This window comes from Rhamphochromis sp. 'chilingali' (genome assembly GCF_963969265.1).
Source record: "Rhamphochromis sp. 'chilingali' genome assembly, chromosome: 19".
NCBI lineage: Eukaryota > Metazoa > Chordata > Actinopteri > Cichliformes > Cichlidae > Rhamphochromis > Rhamphochromis sp. 'chilingali'.
Window position 1 is genome coordinate 14,972,326 of NC_137946.1, and position 20,800 is coordinate 14,993,125.

At 41.2% G+C, this 20,800-nt stretch overlaps 1 protein-coding gene across 5 annotated transcripts in view; it reads left to right on the forward strand.

Moving 5' to 3' along the window:
• nrg2a (neuregulin 2a) overlaps positions 1-20,800 on the forward strand; it is a 76,514-nt gene that overhangs the window by 35,492 nt on the left and 20,222 nt on the right. For all 5 annotated transcript variants that reach the window (XM_080866818.1, XM_080866817.1, XM_080866820.1 and 2 more), the window contains exons 2-3: positions 1,474-1,639; positions 2,873-2,991. In XM_080866818.1, the coding sequence (XP_080722944.1) occupies positions 1,474-1,639; positions 2,873-2,991 (285 nt within the window). The remainder of the gene's footprint in view (positions 1-1,473; positions 1,640-2,872; positions 2,992-20,800) is intronic.

The window sequence follows — 20,800 nt, forward strand, 5'->3', positions numbered from 1 at the left end:
GCTTGCATTTCTGTTCCTGTGAATAATAGAGTATATTGAGGTAGGATCAGTAATAAGCAACAGTGACCTCTGCAGAACTGACAAGGAACAATACCTTCAAAAGTAGCACACAAACCTGTGGTTATTGTTTAACAACGGTATACATTTGGAATGCCACATTTTAAAATGTGAAAATGCTGTTATGTAGATATAATCAATCTACAGATATACCTGTAGCTGCATCAAAACCCACCACTGTCACCCGCTGCCCACTTAAACACACACAGAACATAAAAACTGCAGCATCATTAGAGTTTTTCTCTCTGTGCAGACATGTCGCTTAACCAGGTCAGTGAAGTGGGACAGTCTCTTTAAAAAAAAGAGGACAACAAGGGATAATTTCGGTACACTGCTATTTCAGTGTTTAATTGAAGTCATTACCTGTGTGTACTTCATTTTGCTTGTCATGCTTTGTCTTCATTCAGCTGTCATCCTTTGATGCACCACAAATAGCTGCAATTTGTGGGACCACTCAACTCAGCAAATGCATGAAATTTTAAATGTTACACATGGAGCAGGAAATTGTGTGTGTGTGTGTGTGTGTGTGTGTGTGTGTGTGTGTGTGTGTGTGTGTGTGTGTGTGCGTGCGTGTGCGCATTAGGGTTTGGAGGGGGCTCTCGGCCAGCCCTGGCTGACCCTTGTTCACCTCTTTCCTCTTGCTCCGCCCTGGATGAGTTTTCTCCTAAACATGTGTGCAGCTGTCAGCTGGCAAGTGTTTGTGTGAATGAGTGAGTGTGTCTGTGTTGTCTGTTTTGTGTGTGCTTTGGATGCAGATCATTTTCATATTTCAATTAAAATCTTTTCCTCTTCTGGGGACTAAAGAAAGGGGAAAGAAAAGTTGCAAGAATTTACAGAGTATACTGCCGAGGCACTGATCATTGATATGAGCATACAGAGAAAGAAATGAACACACAAGAAATTCACTCAAAGTTTAACATTTCTGGGCAAAACAAGGGTTTTGTGCTCTTGCAAAGCACAATACTGTAACAAACAGAAGAGCTATAATTAAATCCCTTTTTTTGTTTTTGTTGTTCCCATCATCACAACAGACTAGTTGTTATGCAGTCATAATGTTATTGGCTTTTCTTGCATACAGATTGGCTTTAAAGTTTGCGGTTACAGATTTTCTAGATCAGCCAATGGATGTTTGCTAAATATTGCTTCAGGTGTTTTTATAAAAGCGATGCCAGATTGAAAATCAGCCTGTTTATTAGTCTGAGGTAAAGCTGATCATGTCTCTGGTGACAACATCTGGAGGTTACATGAGAGAGCTGTTGGCTCAGTCCGTAGAGACAATCACCGCCTCTGTTGCAGTCTCTTTGTCTCCTCCTAAAACACACAATTACACACAAACCAAACCATAATCAAGTCCATGTCTATATATTATCACTGACTTGTTGTTTTTTGTTTTTTTTTGTCTTTCTCTATTTTTAGCTGCGGCTCCAAAGTTAAAACCGATGAAAAATCCAATGATAGTGGACGAGGGAAGCAAGCTCACAGTTAGGTGCGAGGCCACAGGAAACCCTGCCCCTACCTACAGATGGTTCAAAGATGGCAACGAGCTGAAGAAAAGCAAAAAAGTCAAAATAAGGAGCGGCAAGTGAGTACAAATCAAAAACCGAGTACTGTAAACCCAACATAGGCGGTACGGTAAAAGGTTCTCCGTGGGTGACGTTACTGTCAGCAGGCAGGGCTGATGCAGTTTTCCTCCTCTTTTCTAGTATTTGGGATTATAAAGGATAATTCCTTCATTGAAGTGCACTGTAATGACTCAGTTAGCGTTTGATCCCTCCTTTTATTTAACTTTCTCATTCAAATAAAAAGTTGCATTTCAAAGCAATAGATCATATATCTAAGCACTCAATGTGGCAGAAGTGCAAGTTAGCACTAGTCAAGTTGGTTTGGAGGAGTGCAACCGGGGGCTAATGTTTTATGTAAAGCTGAAACATACAGGGTGATGTCGCTGACTTATTCTCAGCTAAACCAGCTAAACCTGATAAAACTGAGGGTGAGCTACGTCTGCAGTAGCTGTTTTCTGTTTCGTCCCTCTTCAAAGAATATATTATTATTATTAGCAATACAAGAGTATGATATAGTGCCCCTCATATATATATCTTTTTTGAAAACCCTACAAATTATAATTTTCTTTGTTTCTGGTTTTCTTTTGCACGCTGTGTAGCCACAGTTTTGTTACTGCCAGCCTTTAGACTATTTTTGGAGATCACACATAAATTAGCTTTTGAACAGATCAAAGGTGTGGAACACTCAGAGTTAAAACTAGCTCTGGGGTTCAGGTCGCCCTGTGGAAAGCTTTACAAATGCCTCTTTCATAACAGCAGTGTGGGGGGTGGGGGAGGATGCTTTATTACCTTGTTGTAAATTAACATCAAAAATACCTGATGGTCTGGGGTTCTTTTGTAATTATGTTTTCTTTTTAATTGATTTAAAACATCATTAGAAAATAAGAAATACCCAAGGAAAGAAAGGAAATATGACAGTTTTCTGTGTCCTTGTCCAGTAATTACTCACCGTGGCTACTGTTGAGCAAAGGTTAAAACTTAAGGAGGCCACGATATAACAATATCGACGTGAAACAAAGCTACAAAACAACACAGCAGCTAGTTCTAACATATTGTTCCACGGTTTCTTATTAAAAACAGTCATCCCACTCTCCAGAGCAAGTAATCATGAATCCTTATTACAGAAGAGCTGGTGCCATGCCCTGTCATGCACCGGCACCCCTCCCTCAGTATTTCCACTTGTTGCCTTCACTTGCTATTTCCTCCCTGCCCTGATTCCCCTGACTCAGCTATGTGAGTGTTGTCACCCACAGGAAAAACTCCAGAGTCCAGATCAGCAGAGCAAAACTGGAGGATTCTGGGAATTACACATGTGTGGTGGAGAACCTGCTGGGAAAGGACAACTCCACTGGCACTGTTAACGTCCAAAGCAGTGAGTACTGACTCCTAAGCAACAGGCAAAGCGGCACAGATGTACTGGCATTGTTGTTGTTGTTATAACTGTTCTCCTGCCAATTGAGAGATCCAAAGGAGCCATTACAAACAGGCATGCAAGAAGAGTAACACGCATGAAGAACAACTGTCCACACATGTGGTTTTGGCCTATTAATCAGTGGAAACAGAATTGCACTTTGGGGTGAATGGAATTTAAATGCAATGTATGGTGTGTTATCTCCTTTCATTCACCATTCTTCGCTTGCAATGCAAAACCCCACAAAACTGTTCTGCACAGTGTCTTTGACCGTCACCGACACGCAGCAAAAGCAGCAGACTACAGATTTAGATCTGAAACATAGCTTGACAGAATATGAGAGTTGTAAAAAGTATCTTCAGTGTGTGTGATAGAATCTAACAGGCTTGTTTAGTAGTGGTAGTGGTGTGTTTTTGCAAAGTATTGTATCAGATGAAAGAGTTTTGATAACAGCTGCTTCCATTCAGTGGGTTAGTGAGCTTATGTTTGTTCCTCACAGTATGGGTAGCGAATTTTTAGCTGCTGTGGGGAGCTTGTTTTTTGAGTAGATGAATCGAATACATTTATATATCAAAATATAAGAAAGAAAGAAAGAAAGAAAGAAAGAAAGAAAGAAAGAGTTTTAAAGACCTTATGTTGCTCTGCATCCTTTCAAGAAAGGACTTGATGTTATCTGGTGCTGGACTGTCAGAGATCTATATGGTTGTCTGGCATGCAAGAGTCAGAAACTGTTGGATGTGCTTGAGTCAGCGCAGATAGTGATTGTTTAATCAAACCTCTCGTGCGTGACGGCATATTTTTATTCACGCTATTCCGAGTGAGAGATTTCCTAGTTTACAACATCCACATATTCACTATTTTTGAAGAATGAGTGACTTAAAAAGTAAGGTTCCTCGTGCCACACCAGTGGAGATGTTCTTGTTATTGCTGACCTTCCAACTAGGTGATTTCTGTACTCATCCCACGCTGATGGAGGTGTAAATGGTGGGGAAAAGGAGGGGGATTGGAGTTTATCCATCACACCCTGTCCTTGGGCGCACTCAGGGCACAATAATCACCTCCACCTTCTTGTTTTGCATTTGTCAAGGCCACCTTTTAGAGCTATTGTTTACAGTTAACAGACTTAAGCTGAGCTTCATTATTAGAGCCTTTTCAGATAAAGAAAGGACCCATTGTGTTTGGAAACACGGAGATTCTCAGGGGTTTCAGCATGCAAGTTTGATTTCCAGCAAACAATTGCGCCGAAAAGAAGTCCTCCGTATTGTGTTTAAATGGGGCTTAATATTGTATCTTTAATATTGCATATAAAAGGCTTCATTTGAGATTCACAGACAGATTGTGTGACTCTCACTATATTGCTTGTCATGAGATTTGGCTCTTCTCCAGTGCAGTGATATATTCCTTTGCACTTATGTGCATTTAATATTTAAAGGGTCAGTGATGCAATACATACTGCGCTAACATTTATGAAAAATTAATTCGATAAACAGTAGTCAGTTTAATGGCAAGTAAATAAGAAAGGTCAGATCGTGCTTGAGACCCTAGGAACCCCTGGTGGTAGCACCTGTTTGATCGAGCTTGCGAACATGTGACTGGCGGCACATGAAACTGTATATGATGACCTTAGCAGACGAAAAGAGCTGGTAATGCAGCAATATCAAAGGTAATATGATATCACAAAGCAATGAACATGTGGGCTGAGATGTACAGTAGCCACAATGGATAAAACATGACCGAACACCCGACAGTTCCAACTTAAAGCTAAGCACGATAGTATCTGCATGTGTCAAAGCTGAGGTTAAAGCATACTTCTTCATTGAATCTCAAGTCATCCTTTTCACAGTTTTGTCGCTCTTTTGTCTTTGTGTAAAAGCATCTTTGTGTTCTCTTTGTGTTGTTATCTGTCGACACTTTGTCATTTCCTTAAATCACTCCTGGATATTCCAACAATGGCATCACTGTATGTCCTTTCATGTGCCACGATCACTAGATGTCTGTCTCTGTGTGTTTTGTTTTTGTGTGTGATTGGGAGTGTGTGTTTGTGTGAATGTGTTTGTTCATGGTTCAATAAAAAAAAAAAAAGTCCCATTGTGTTACAACAGCACGTCTCGTTCTGTCATGCTTCGGGGGAGAAGGCAAGACAGGGCGAATCAGGGGTGATATGTCCATAGGCAGTGGGAGTGCTTAACTGAAAATACATATGGTATTAAAAGGAATTGGAAGCAAGCAGGGCATGTTGCTTTGATTAACATGCTGGTCTTGTGAAAGGCTGATATTAGCAGATGCAGATAAAAAAAAATGATGCATTGCATGTTGCAGGGAGTCTCTGTGAAATGTATTTCCCTCCTCCCCAAAAAATGTACTGTGTGATTTTGATTGAGATGCAGAGAACATGCAATCTGTTTAGACCTAGAGCTGTTTTCATTGTGAGGTCATAAGAGAAATGGCCATTGTGTTAAAGGGCTGCAGTGGAGTATGCTCGCCTGCTGCAGTATGTTGCAGAAGCAGCATGTAGCCGCAGTATTATCTGTGTATGTGTGCCTTCCAGGGAGGGAGAGCGAGGGGAGGGGGTGCAGATGTAGATGGACAGAGTGAGCTAAAGAAGAAGATAGCGTGGATAAAGGAAGGAGGGCGGGTTGTGGGGAGGGGGAGCAAAATGAGGGAATGCATGACAGAAAGCAGACAAAGACATTAGGGTAGAGGGCAAGAGGGAGATACAGCCAGTGGAAAAGAGAGGCAGACAGTGAGGGAGAGAAAAGTATGAAGAGGAAGACATGAGTCCGCTCTGTTGCAGAGGAGGGTTTCACACCCATTTTAGAATGCAGTTACTGCTCTCCAGCTTTTGTCCTGAGCACCTCCGTACTGTACCTGACATCTAGATTCAGGGTGTCTTTCCTCCTTGCCTGTGGTGTGTCTCTAACAGTATCTGGCATGCAAACAAGCCAACACTTCTTGAACTTATTAAGGAGAAGACAGAAAGTGAAATCCGTAGAGCATAGATAATAAAGTCAAATAGCAGCTCAGCACGAGAGCGTCATTCGAGCGCTCGCACTTGGATACAGTGTGCGCCGGGCTTTGCCTGCCTGCTTGTCTGTTCTGGTGAACAGACACTTCGGGAAACCAGCACTCAGCTCCACCACATGGTGAACACAGGCCACCACAACCCATCTTTATCTCAGCGGCTCACAGTAACTCCCGCACCTTATTCTTTGCCAGTTGTGTGTTATACATTAATATGTTTTAAAGTAAATGAAAGGACCTTTTCAAACGTTTTCAAAAAGCTTTTGTGGATCACCACAAAGGTTTTAATCGGAAGACGCTACGGTACCACACTTAACAAAACATTTTTTTCAACCCGTCTTTATTGGTACAGTGTTTGACTTGATATGCAAAGTAGCAGGTACAGAAGGAGTGCCAGGATATGACGCATTCCCCTGAGGTGTCGCCAAAGTTAAAAGCTATTGTTCTGTTCAGTTCAAATTATTCTTAGGAGAACCGCTTCCACTTGCCATAGAAGGAAAAAGCAGTCTGTATATATTCCCATATTACACAGAACAGCTGGTCATGACTCATCACAAACCATATCAATATAAGACAAATATAAGACCTGTGTAATCTCGAGTCGAGATGTGGACCATGGCGTAGAAACTGCTGTGAGCAGAACCTTCCCTCAAACTGAACCCCTTTATGCATTTGGAGGCATGCAGCACATTGTGGCTTCACGCCAGCCTTGCAGTTTGCCAATAACATTGATTGATTGGACTTGTGTGGGGATTTTAGTCATGTCTTTTTGTTAGGGCAGCAGAAGAGAAACACACACCGATTAAGTGCCAGTTACTGTACAGTTATTCAGCACAGATGGTCGGAGGTTCTGCTGAGTTGAGTGTTTAAGTTGCTCGTTATCAATGTCTTAAGTCCCATTTAATACTTTCTCCTTCTCTTTGGCTCCGTTTTAGCTTCCTGGGAATTTTGAAACATTAGTTTAATCTGCGGACCAGTTTTTGCATACTTTTGTGAGGCCACATGTTTTATTATTTGTGTTTGCGCCAACTTTGGCTTTCTGACAAAATGCACAACAGTGTGCAGCATATGAGCAACTGTGCACTTCCTGGTGCTTTGGAATATCATGTATCCTTTAAACAGTCTCGGTGACAATTGCTGTCTTTTTGAGCATGATGCTTTCCGCCTTATGCCCAACCCCCAGTGCCAGGGACCATTTGTTGTCCATGTGGTCTGACCTCTACCCTGTAATCAGTTTGGCATGGTGAAACCTGCTGGCATACTGCCGAACAGTGTTGTATATCATCCGCTGTTTTCCATAGGGCCAGCATGAAGGAGCAACACTAGTCAAAGTTTGCTCAGCTCCACGTGGCTTCAGATTAAGGCGTCCCATTATCCTACAGGCTGCTGTGTTGTGATAAGCGCTTGTGAGACAGCCATTTGTGTCTGCAGGCTGCAGGTCACATCCTTGGGGGGTGCTGTGCGCAGCTCCGCTGAGAGAGTGTGTGAGCGTCCAGGAATGTGTTGATGGAAATCACAGCTGAACGTACGATTCCTCCAACCTCAACAGTCCTGCTGAGGCCCACCAGCAACAATTTTGCGCACACACGCACACACGCATGCACGCACGCATGCACAATGCCCCTCAGCCCCTACCCCTTCCTCAACCCCACACACATATAAATGTGCGTAAATGTTTTGCGTGTTTTCGCTTCTCATTTTGAAATCAAATACTTGCATTCCTGCTGTCAAAAAGAGGGGAAAAAAGCTGTTGGCAATCTCAAATACTCTTAATAACTTAAACAATTGAGCAAGCAAACGAGAACTAAGCTTAAGCTTAATTTACAATTTGTTGCATTGTTAAAGGCTCAAGAACTCGAGCAATTACACCCCAGTCATCCTGCATCTGACCTCAAGTCAGTACAGAAGGCTACATTTACTCCGTCACATTTGCTGTTGCACATAATTCACCTGCAGAAAATATGCTAATATATAAATTATAGATTTGTTGTGATTATATGAAAAAGCTCCTGATTGGTTGTTATTTGAACTTAGCTAAAACGGACAACAAGACCAAATATGGAAAATAAACCGATAGCCCTTATTCACATTCAGTGTTAAAGCTTGGTGATGATACAAAACATTGATCAAAGTCTATCAAAGAGAAAGGTTTACGATGCGTTTAGAAAGCCATTCCTTGGAACCGAAGGCCAAAATTTTCCTGAGTTGTAAAACAACTTTATAAGTTACAGAAGATATGATTAACACAAAGCAATAAACACGAAACCGAGAAAAAAAAGCTTTTTCTGTTTTCTTCCAGTAAGTTAATATGTTCTACGTAAGTGAATCATTACAGTAAGTACCTCTTTGCACTGGATAAACAACAACTTCCTTCACTCCTTCCATGTCTTTCGATGGTCAACTGAGTAAAAGCAAAACTTACTCAATCCTACTACGCAAGCGAAAAGATAAACTCATCTCTAGTGACGCTAAAGGATGTTAGTTGTGGCCTCGGATGAATGTGGAGTATCTGTAAGTCGGTCAATTGTATTGATTGCTGCGGGTAAAGCTACAACCATGTCTGCAGGAAACGGGCCTTCACATCTGCCAAGCTCTCTGTATTTACAGGCCACTGGAGAACAGCTTGTCAGGTTCTGTGGATCAAGCTGCTCGGCTATTAGTCATACCCACTTTTTAAAACTATCCAGGAGTCCGGGGGTCTGGACAGGCGTGTCTCTGAGGTGGCCATCTGATTGTGCCAGAATCTCCACAATATCAAGATCAGGTCCAGGGCTCTGTACAGCAAAGAGCATGTTGTAATCTAACATATAGCGGCAAACACATTGCCTTATAGAAGACTGCTGTGGTTTTAAAACGCTGCTGAATGTTTGATTTCTTCGATGAACACAAACGGAAGGAAACGATCCTGATCTTGACCATTTGGAAGTAAAACGACAAACTTTCTGAAGTCGTGCTTGCCATTGTCTACAAATTTACAAAAGCCGTTAATCCAGACATATAAAAAGAATCGGGATCTGCATTTCCTCTCTTTCACGTGTTAAGAAACCTGTTTTATCAAATGAAACCAGATTGTTTATTTTGCTGTCTGACATTACGACTTGACTTATGACAGCTCGAGTGAGTCACTTGTTTTCTTATTGCACTCACAGAATCATCATTTCATCTACGCTGCGGTTTGTTTTTGTTTATTGTTAAAGACTTTTTGTATTAGTGGACAGCATCCGGTGTGGTGAGAAGTTCCAGACTAAGCGGAAGCGTTTACGTCGCGAGAGGATGAACACACTCTGCATCATCTAGTGATCAGAACACAGCTCGTGTTATGAATGGATGAGTGCATACGTACGGCAGTGGAGGACTCGAACGCTGCTTCCAGTAACATCCAAATGAAGCAGAAATCAAAGGGAAAGAATAATTTATCATGACTATCAAGAAAATTCTTGGAAACGATGCCATCATTCTTTTGCTGATCTCTTGGCACCTTCTGCACAACATGCATACCTGAGCCCAACCACAGCAACCACTGTGAGGCACATCTGTAAATACTGCCTCAGATCTTAGAGTATATCGATTTTAACCAATGTTTGGGGGCTTCTCCTGAAGTTAATCTGACAGAAGACAAGTTACGTTTCGCACCTAAAACATAAATCAGCTCCCTAATCTGTCAGTAATTCATTGCTTTTTGACAGGGACTGTGAGTTATTGGCTTTCATATGTACTACGTGCTAATGTCCTGGAGAAGAGGCAGCTGTTGGATCCTAACATCAGAATCTGTGAAAAATGAGTCAAATATGTTAAAGAAAACACTTTCTAAAAGTCCCTCGATGGATTATTATATTTTGCTTGATCTGTCACTTCACTTTAATCCCCTCCGATCCAGGACGATAAGTGGACGTCCTCACTCAGATCTTTGAAAAAACAACTAAGTTATAAAAAATCCAAACACATCAGACTTCTGAGAATGTCCGGTAATCTCACTGTGTTATGCGGGACAGTTAAGCCGTTAGTGTGAATGAGTGAGGATATTGCTATGTGTGAGGAAGGAAGCAGCTGTTACACTTGAAAAGCTGAGTGATGTGAGCAGGTGACACAAGGTTTTCGCTGTGTGCAGGGCTTTGTTAACTCTTCCAGTACCCTGGGACCAAACCTATCTGAGCCTTAATTTGATAGCATAATAAAAGAATCTCTTTCAGCCCTCCTCAGCTGTGCTGGTGGTCTTTTTTCCCCCTGATGGAGACCCCAACTGTGCAGGGTGACTGGGCGCCGTCTTCTTCTTTCTTGACAAATCACTAAGAAGCACCTCGGAGGAGAAGCGATTGTCTAAAAATGATGAATTTCATCATAAGGGCCTGGATGTGCCGACAGAGTAATGACATTAAGTTGCCTTAAGATGTGTTCATTCGCATTAAAACAAAGTCCCTGCTCCTACTCTTACCTGGCATGTTTCAGAATGGGGTCAGACTAATTCAGGGGTGTCTTCTGTTCTCTTTAAAATTCTCTTTGAGTACAAGAGGAACATATATTTACCATTCCGTTGCGTAAAGCTCAGAGTAACAGTACTATAGTTTAGTTGCCACAGCTGTCTTTAATCTTAAACCTCCCATTACTCCATCGTGCTGCTTCCTTTTGTTGGACACTCGGCAACTGTATTCATCGTGTGTGTGTCAGGGTGAGTAAGTTCTTTTACCGGGGACTCTGTATGAGTAGTGGGTACAGCAATAGTGTCATCAGCGTTGAAGCCATTTCCTCCTAAGTGTGTAGGTGTAAACAGAAAATGCCTCTCTTTAGTCAATGACACACTCACAGTGAACTCATCGTTAGTATACAGAGGGCAGCCTAAAACAAAACACACTTGCTGCGTTGCCTGTTTTCAGGACATACAGCAGGTGTGGGTGGTGTGTGTGCATGTGTGTTTATGACCGAAGGAGGGCTGCTGTGTGCTTTCAGGCTTTCGGGGAATAACCGAGGGAAAACCTTTAGTCCTAACAGCTGGCCACTACTGTAGCTGTGAGTACAAGACCCAAATATGGAGCTGTGGTATATGTCTTCTATATCTGGTACAAGGTCGCAAAGGCAGGCCTACCTTGGAAAAGAGGGCCAGCTGTTGAAGGTGAAGGCAAAGGAGCATATGGATATCTCACACTCTGTCCTTTTAAAGCTTTACATAATGTATTTTTTATAGTTGACATCAGATTGATCATCTGAAATTGTGGCCACTTCCAGCATTTATGACTCATAATAAATATTAGATGGAATTTCTGTTTGTGGAACACGTTTAAGTATATCGATTTGATCGGTGATTATTTTTCATCGAGCGCCTTTCAATCCGCTACTTAAAACTTTATAAACACTTCACAGCAAAATCAGTCTCGCTTCATTACAAATAATTTCATTTGTTTTGTTCTAACATGTTAGCTTCGAGTTGTAAATCTGCTTTTTTCCCCCAACTTAGCTATCGGAGTCGCTGCCTGTCGGGTTTAAATAAAAGATGTCAGTGACTCTAAAGTGGAGATGCAGTGTGCCCTAAAGCCCTGTGGTGTTTTCTTGTTTGTTTGTTTGTTTGTTTTTTTGTTACCACAGGTTTTTTCCCCCCGATTTGAATCTTTGTCCACCGAGTCCTCGCTGCAGTAAATTCACAGTGACGCTGAAAGCTTTCTAAAGAGTTAGCCCGTTGCTCTTCCTCACCTTTTGATGCTCATTTGTGACCACTGTAGCCATGGCTACAGGCTGGAAAACTCAAGGATGTGGTAAACAACAGCTTCTCAGCCCAGAGTTGAAAAAGTGAAAGCCACTGGCATCCCCACACTTGGATTGTGAAAGTGTCTCGAACGCCACCCTGACTCTGATCTGAGCTGCCCATGAGAGAATACCTTTGTCCTTAACCGCGGCGCGGAAAACCCCTCGTGCTGCCCTGTTGCCAGCTGCACACACACTGGTGCCCGCCAGTGACCATAACAGCGCCCGTTTGTACACCATTCGCACACCATACCCTGTCTTTCCTAAGAGCTCTTCGCTCCCTCGCAGTGCGTGAGCAGCTGTTGTGCAATCACATACTATGTCGCGCTTTGATTTGACTTCAGCGCTGAGATGATTGAGGCAGGCAAGACCAGGCAAATCAGCTATGTGACTGAAAAATGGTAATAGGAGACAAGAATATAAAAGAAGACACACTGGTTGTGGCAGTGGCAGTCTTGCTGAGAGTGGGTGGTAGATTAATGTTCCTGGCAGGCTCCATTTTGTTCATTTCTAAACATTCCCGTTTCGTACTGAAGGAGTTTGAATTGTGGATAAATTTCCTTTGAAAAAAAGCTTTAAGTGCATCGCCATTCATAATGGGCTCTTTCTTGCGTCTTACCTACAGTAAATAGTAATTTAATTCCTCTTTGGACCTTTGACATGAAATCTCTTGCTTATTTTATACTTTGTGCAAAATGCTGGAAGGCACAGATGCTTGATATTGCCACTGACTGGGTGTGGCCATATTGTATGTGTGGAAGTAGCATGCTTGGTTTTTGTTGGTTTTGGCAAGCTGAAATATTTTCCACCTAATGATCCTGTCAACAAGCCCTCTTTTCTCGTTCTCTGCTCTCATCTTCCCTGCACTACTTCTGTATCCATCGCTCTTTGTCCTTCTCATGTGTCTCTTGTTTTCTTTCATTGCTCCTACATTTGTCTGGGCTTGAGCTCCTGTCAAAATATGTTGTGGCTCCAAAGCTGAGCGTGAAAACACGTATTGTATGCATTTTTTTTTTTTATTTAAATAGACACTTTTTTTTATTTTTAATTGCTAACTTTTATAAATTTTTGTTCAAGCAGCAGATCTTTATTGTAGCATTTGTGAGGTCCAGACATTTATCTTACTTTCTAGGCTCATTTGTCTCCGGTCGCACCTTCTTTAAAAGTGTAATGCTGCTATTCAGTACAGCCCACAATATAAATAGCTAAACTCTGCAAATATTTTTTCTTCTTCTCCTCATTCATTTTGTTAAACCTCACTGGACATTCTCTGTTGCCACATCAGACACGGCTGTCAACAGCTTTATATTTAACCAAAGCCACACTTCCCAGTTTGCTCCTTTGTACCTCTTCTTATCTGTTTATCTTATTTATCCGTTTTCTTTGGATGGGATCGTCTTTGCAGAAGAGCAGAAAGGAACAAAATGCAGTGTACACATGTGTAGCAAGAATGCTCACAAAATGAACAGGTCTCGAGTATTAAGATAAAAGATCTCGGTTCTAGCTGTAACAGGAGACACGTCAGGCATTCCCTACCAAGAGTTGGGAGGTTAGGGGGCACTCAGTACTTTTTTTTTTCTGGTACATAAAACTGAGTTGTGGAAAAGCCTGTCTGGGTGGCAGAGCTATTGCAGAGACCACCCTCTTTACGTCTCTGCTGAAGGGTCTGTACATTTGCATTTATCACTCTCTCTTCTGATTTTTATGGTCTGGCTCGAAGGTTTCCTCCCTCTTTAGATTGTGATGAAGATTTACATTATTTGGATTTATATTTAGGTTGTTACGTTTGCAATGATAACACGCTCGTCCATTGTAATGGTTGTTAAGCTGCAGAAAATTAGTGGTTTTTGCACCTTCACCTCCTTTATTTGCGTTGCTTTGCTGCAGAAATGTCAGAGATGAATCTCCGCACCTGTTCTTGCTCAATGACATATTTCCAAATAGGCTAGATAATTTATACTGCTCATCTTGAAAACACTTTTTTTAAGAGTGAAAACAAGAAATTCATAACCAAGTCCAGATGGATCTGGTCTTGTCTTTTTCCCTGCACTGAATCTGATTCTGTCTCGCATTTTTAGAGGCCTTACTGTTCATCTACAGTGCTGAGGTGAAAAAGATTAGGCTAAGCTGAAGTAAATTATCAGCATTCGCCATAAATTGCAGGGACGTGTGTGTAACTTCACCGCGGGCCTGTTGAAAATGTATTTCATTACACAATTCAGTGTTTTGGGGCCGGGCTGTGAGGTGCAGCGCAGGGCTAGGATTCAGTATGAGCGCATTTCTGCTTGCTGCATATGCACAGGGTGCCTCGAGAGGACAAAACTGTGCAAAAGGGACCTCTCTTTTCATTTTTACGATTTTCCTTGAATCCTTTGGAGAGCGTGGAAAGACAGGCATGTTTATGAAGGTTTCCAGATGGTCCGCCTTGCACCCCCAGCTTTTCTTTTCAGTTCTTGAGCCATGAAGGATTAATCAAAGTCAGTGGTAAGGGCTGATGGCTAAACACTGTGGCTCTCACTAACCCAGAGGAAACCTCTGTTCAACTTACTTCAAGTCAAATTCAGCCCCTGGGCTACAGTACTGAGGAAAGTTGAAACCCAAGGTTAAAAACCAAGCACGCTTAACGAAACCTTGGCTACACGAGTGCAGATAAACAAACTCTGCCCCCAATTCTGTTTAGCGGAGCAGCTGATGTCCTCCTCAGGTTAAAGGAATCTGTATTGCGTCCAGCAAGGAGTCAGCCTTAATGAATACACCTGAACTCTGGTCCCCTTTGAGAGGCGGGGAGGGGGATTGCGTAGCGTGACTGGAGACAGACAACACCATATGGCACGAAAGGCAAGAAAATGCAGCAGAACAAACTCATGAACTTTGAGTCATTTGGACTTTGGTATTTATGGATTCTCTGTAGAGATTAATTATCCGAGTTCCCTTTTGTTCTGTTTTTAGTCAAATGCATTTCAGCGATTCAGTGCTTTATCCTGCACAAGAAGGCTAAAAATGATTTCTGATTGCTGTGATCAGACAAAGTTTTTGCCTTTTTAGAAACCATTTTTAGCTTCATCACTATCTCCTGACAGATGCAGATGAAAGCGGCGAGCTGAAAAAAAGGACGACAGCTCGAAACAAGAAAAGCCAAAAAAAAATAAATAAGATAAAATCACAAAATCTGAGTTATAACAAAACTGTTCATTTCTGGATAAGACGACTCTATTTTTGTTAATAGAGCTACCCGCTGTTGTGCTTCTGTTAATTATCACTTCAGACACTGGAGAAAACAACCCTTCAGTTGACAGGAATAACTGGAGCTTGTGGAACAGAGGGGCTTTTTATTTATTTATTATTTTTGTTAGTAGTTAATGAAACAGATTGCTTGAGTAACACCGTGTCTTTCTATAAAAAAAAAAAATACAAAAATATATTACTGATGTCAATTTTCTTTAATAAGCACATGCAAAGGCACTAGCACTCTAACCCAGCTGAACAGCTGCGCTGCATGGCAGTGATGAACACATACAGCCTTCGTGACACATGTTATTATTCCAAATGTCAACAAAAATTGCAGTGGTTTGTTCGCCGCAGTCGCGCTCGATGATTAGAGGTGAGTCCACCGCAGATCATCCTTTGTCATTCGGTGCTGTTCGCACACCATAAAACTGTAACCTGAACCCATGTAATTATTTTATCACTGAATATGTGCAAGATTGTGAGGATCATTTTTAGTCCACACAAACAGAACGCTCTTCAGAGGTCAGAGAGATGAATGATGCAAAACTGATGTGATTTATTGCAACTAAACAATGAAACCCTCAGAAAAAAAGGAGAAGAACAAAAGCCAGTGAGGATTATGAAGCATTTCAGTCCTTTTAGATACAGCGACTGAGATAAGACTGTACTCCATACGTCTTATCTCAGGATGACAGTATGCAACAGTAATTAAATCTGTTATGAGTCCATAAACATAAAGATCAAGCTTTGAATTATTGCTTTCTAGTTGGTGGTCTGACCAGTTATCCAGTCCATTCATCTTTTCTGCTTATCCCATTCTGGGTCACAGTGGGTTTGGAGCCTATTCCAGCTGTCGCAGGGTGAGAGGTGGGGTACACCCTGTACGGGTTGCCAGTCTGTTGCAGAGCTGTCGTATAGAGACAGACAGCAATTCACATTCAGATTCACACCAGCAGCCATTCTGCAATCCCCAATTAACGTTTTGATGCATGCTCTATTGGAATCACCAATCATCCTAACTGCATGCATGTCTTTGGACTGTTTGAGCAAGCCAGAGTATGCGGAGAGAAACCGTGCGAGCACAGGGAGAGCATGGAAACTCGGATTCAAACCAGGACCACTGCTCCACTGTGCTGGCCCCAACTGACTCGGGGGGAAAAAAAGGCTTTTCTGCGTGATATTGTTAAGTAGTAAAAGAAAAAGATTATCTTCTCATATCAAAGGAAACCATTTGGAGCGTTTGCAGTTGTATTGCAGTTCTTTGAAGAATAACTCAGTCTGTTACCAGACCAGTTATCTCCTCTCATTTACAGAAATGTATTCCTAAAAAGTCAAAAACGTTGTACTTATGCTAACTATATTTCAGTAGTACAGCGATTTCAAACACTTTTTTTTCTTTAATCTGCATCACACACCCTTAAATGAGATGTTCTCTGTTGTTTAAATGTGTATCTCTAACCAAGTCAATAAATTGTTAGGTCTTGTCATGAGTTTTAATCTCATGTAAACATGTGGTGCAGCCTGAGTAAACACTCTATTGGCTGAAGTAGATCTTAGAAAGAAAACATTGCTCTTGTTTCATCTCTGGAACCGAGTCTGCATGTACCATTTCCTTGTATGGGTTTCCCATTAAGTCAGATAACCATCACCTGCAATATTTTTGTGGTAGTCTTTTTATTTTTTTTCCCCCCTCATTTTATTTTCCCTGCTGCACTTGATGTACGTCCTTCCTGAAATTGTGGCGTTGGCGTGACGTGACCCGAGCCTTTTCTTGTAAACATATCGAGGTGGAGCAGACAACGAGACTGCTTCAAAGGCGTGTGTGTGCGCCCGCGTGCGTGTGACTGGCTGGTCGTTTACTGTATTAATGCAATGTTTCTTCATAGTAGAGTGCCGAAAGTTTTATTTGTTATAGGAACATTTAAATCATGTGTTTCCAACTCTGGGAGGAAGGTCAAAAACATTTCAACTACAGCATATTTAAGTCTTCACCCTTCATCTGTACCATACCTTAAATGTTATGAATATGAATATAGATATTGCAGGAATATAAATATATATACAATTTTATATATGTTATATAAACTAAGGAGCTTGGAAAGAAAAAGTGCCTGGCCTTCTTTAAGTTTCTTGAAGACGTTTCACGTCTCATCTAAAAGGCTTCTTCAGTTCTAAAGCTAAATATTGGAGAGTCCCAAGTATTTAAGCCCTAGTGGGAGTTGTCCCTTAAGAGGGTCGTTATCCACTATTGTTCATGTTCCTCATCACATGAGCCAAGGTGTGAAAAAGGGAGTGGGTCATTATCATCAGAGGTGAAACCATGGAGAGCCTTACCTACTGAGATCAACTGACACAAGATGTGAGTGGGTGTTAAAAACTGGATTGTGAGCGGCAGATGGTGTTGTAAACCTCCACCTCTGTTCTTCTTTCACTTCTCTTTCAAACCGCCCGTCTTCTCTGTCCAAAACATTAGTATCCTCGAAAGAGTGACCTTTATCCTTTAGATGCAGGTGTACAGCTGGGTCTTGTCCCGTCGAGGTGGCTCTTCTATGTTGTGCCATGCATTTATGACGTGGCTGTTTGGTTTCTCCAACGTAGAGGTCTGAGCATTTCTCACTGCACTTCACAGCATATAGTATGTTGTTTAGTTTGTGTTTGGGAGTTATGTCTTTGGGATGAACCAGTTTTTGTCTGAGCTGTGGCTGGTTGTTTCTCTGATAAACCTGCTACATAAAGGATGACAAATTGGTGTCTGACCTTCTTTACTGTGCATCTCTGCAAATTTGATGAAAGCCCAGTTGGGATAACTACATGTTTTAAGAGTTTTCTTTACATGTGTGTGTTCCTTTTCTTGATTACTCCAAGTTTTTGTTCCAGAGGGTGATTGGAGTTAAAGAGTAGGTACTGGTCCATGTGTGTGGGCTTCTGGTAAACCTCAGTGTTAAGGTTTCCATTTTCCTCAATGCTCACAGCACAGTCCAGAAATGGCTGTTATCCTTTGTATCTTCTCTTTTGAACTTTATGTTTTTATCCACTGATTTGATGTGAAGAATTAAGGATTCTACTTTTTGGGTTTCGATTTTGATCCAGGTGTCATCCAAGTATCTGTACCAGTGGCTAGGTGCTGTCCCTTTGAAAAAGCCAAGAGCTTTATTTCCCACTTCCTCCATGTAAAGGCTGGGGACACTGGGGAACACTCATGTTTTTGTCTGTAGAAACCCTCTTTGTATTTAAAATATGTGGTGGTAAGGCAGAGATCGCTATCTTTTAAGAGAAGAGAGAGACCACATCAAAGGACACAATGGTTTCATCTGGATCCAGTGTACTTTTCTGAACCTTGTTGGCAAAGTAGGGGGAGTTTTTGATGTGATGGGGTGTGTTCCCCACAAGAGGATGGTGACGAGGTGCTTGGAAATGTTGTAGGTGGCTGGGTGGGACTCCAGGGTATAACAGGGTATAGCATCCCTGGGTACAGACAGTGGTACGTAGTAGGGCTGCACGATTAATCGTTAGAAAATCGCGATCTCGATTCATACTTATGTGCAATCTCATTTCCAAATGACAACGATTTAAAAAAAAAAAAAGAACTTCCGCAGGCACAAAGAAATTACGGAGGCTATCACTTATCACCTGACCAAAGATATGGCTCCCATCAACACTGTGCAAAACGAGGGATTTAGGAAAATGATCAACACCCTAGACAAACGCTACACAGTGCCGTCCCGCAACTATTTTTCTATTGTTGCACTACCTGCTCTATACACGCAGTGTCGAGCAACGGTGGAGACGGAATTTCAAGCAGTACAACATTTTGCGGCAACAACAAAACGTGAGACATTTGTTGTTTTTATGTTTATTTATTGTTTTTATGTTCAGTCTCAATTGTTACGAAGTTGATGTGCAGTTAATAAGTGCAATAAATATTTATACTGGAAAAGAAAATCGTGAGAGAATCGTGATCTCAATTCTAAGCCAAAAAATCGTGATTCTCATTTTATGCAAAATCGTGCAGCCCTAGGTAGAGTGGTCAATGGCTTTATCATTTTTTCAAGTTGTTTTGGCAACTGATGACTTTCTTTTTGTAGTTACTTGGGGGGTCTCATCTTAAGGCTTCATTGGTGTTGTTGTCATGCCTTGGCACATGTGATGAGACACATGATCAATAGTGGGTCAACAACCCTAAAGGACTAAAACCCGTGACTCTCGACCATTTGGTCTTAAAACTGAAGAAGCTTCTCGGATGAAAGTGAAGCATCTTCAAAAAACTTAAAGAGGTTCAGTAGCTGTTTTTCCAAGCTCCTTAGATTACCATGGCCTGGATGACTGAGAACCTACACAGACATATGTTATATAAAATGTTTTACTCCAGGTGCATTCAATTTCTCTTAAAATATAAATATCTATTTTATTGACAGAAGGCATGATGATGGGAATAACCAAACAGTTTGGTTTTGCAAAAAAAAAAAAAAAAAACTATAGCTTGCTGGGCGCAAAGCTAGCCTTCAGCATTTCAGGGTTTTTAGATATTTTACTGCAGCTCAGCAGGGTTTTTACACATGCTTTTGTCAAGTTTACAAGTTTATCATAAACCCTAAAGTGCACGAACCTATGATTTATAGATGCATCAGTTCAGGTCCTGTGTGTTGGCCTTTAACTGCCGTAAACCTTTAAATCTGACACAATTTAAAACACTGAGTCTCCTATTGGTGTTTTCAAGTTTTTAGTCTGCCTCTGAAATTAATTGTATGTTTCCTATTTAGGCCGTCCTGCTCACAAGCTTAAACCATAACTGTTATGAAAATAATACGGATAGTGAGGTTTTTGTAATTTTACACATGATCATTTTACTTTGTATCTCGAATGCCGTAAACATCAACAACTGTTTTATTATACGCTTCTGCTGACGGTGTATATGTGTATGCTTTTTTAGTAAGAATTCCTAAGCTTTCTGTACACAGTGTGCAAAAACTGGAACTTTTTCTTCACTTTTCTTAAAGCAGAGGGTCTGCTATGTGGGAGTAACTGGAAGACACAAAGGAAAGAAGGGAGGACAGCAGGGAAAAGGAGTAGGGGAGGATAAAACTGGGACACTGTGCTACATCATAGATGTTGATGACTGAAAACCAATAGTAATGTTAATGTTAGGATAACTGCAATCTTTGAAGCCCACTGAAAGCAGTGCTTGAATCCTGCTAAAATATGTAAAGTGACCTTTTTCTTAAGAAATCATCAATTCCTCCATGCCAGTAGGAGTATGTTTATATAGATCATTTATTAAAGTTATACAAATAATACTTTTATATGATTCATTTAAATTCATTTTAAACATTTGGCAGAGAATAGATTCAGTAAAATAGAAGTAGATAGTTTTCTGAAAGTGGGATCAACTCCAGGAATTATTTTTTTTGCCAAATTGTTAAGTCATCATTAAACACTTTCATTGTTTTGATATATTTAATGAATCGTTGCAGCGATATTAGCGTGTAATTTCCTTCAGTCAGTTGGATTTGCTGTTCTTCTCACTGTATGGAGTGTAAATTGTGGTCTGCAGGAATTTTTCTGCTCCTCTAGGAAGCCCCTTAATATTGCAGGTGGTGTTTGTTGTTTAGGTAAATGAACCTTGTCGGCTGAGGAGATGTGTGGTCTCCACCTGCAAGCATTCAGCTGTATGGCAATAAAAATATAAGCCCCATGCTACAGCTGTCCAGATTTAAAGCCTCTTCGCAAACTGTAGCTATTTATCAAGTTTAATCCAAAACAGGGATTTTGGATATATTGTTTAAATGCC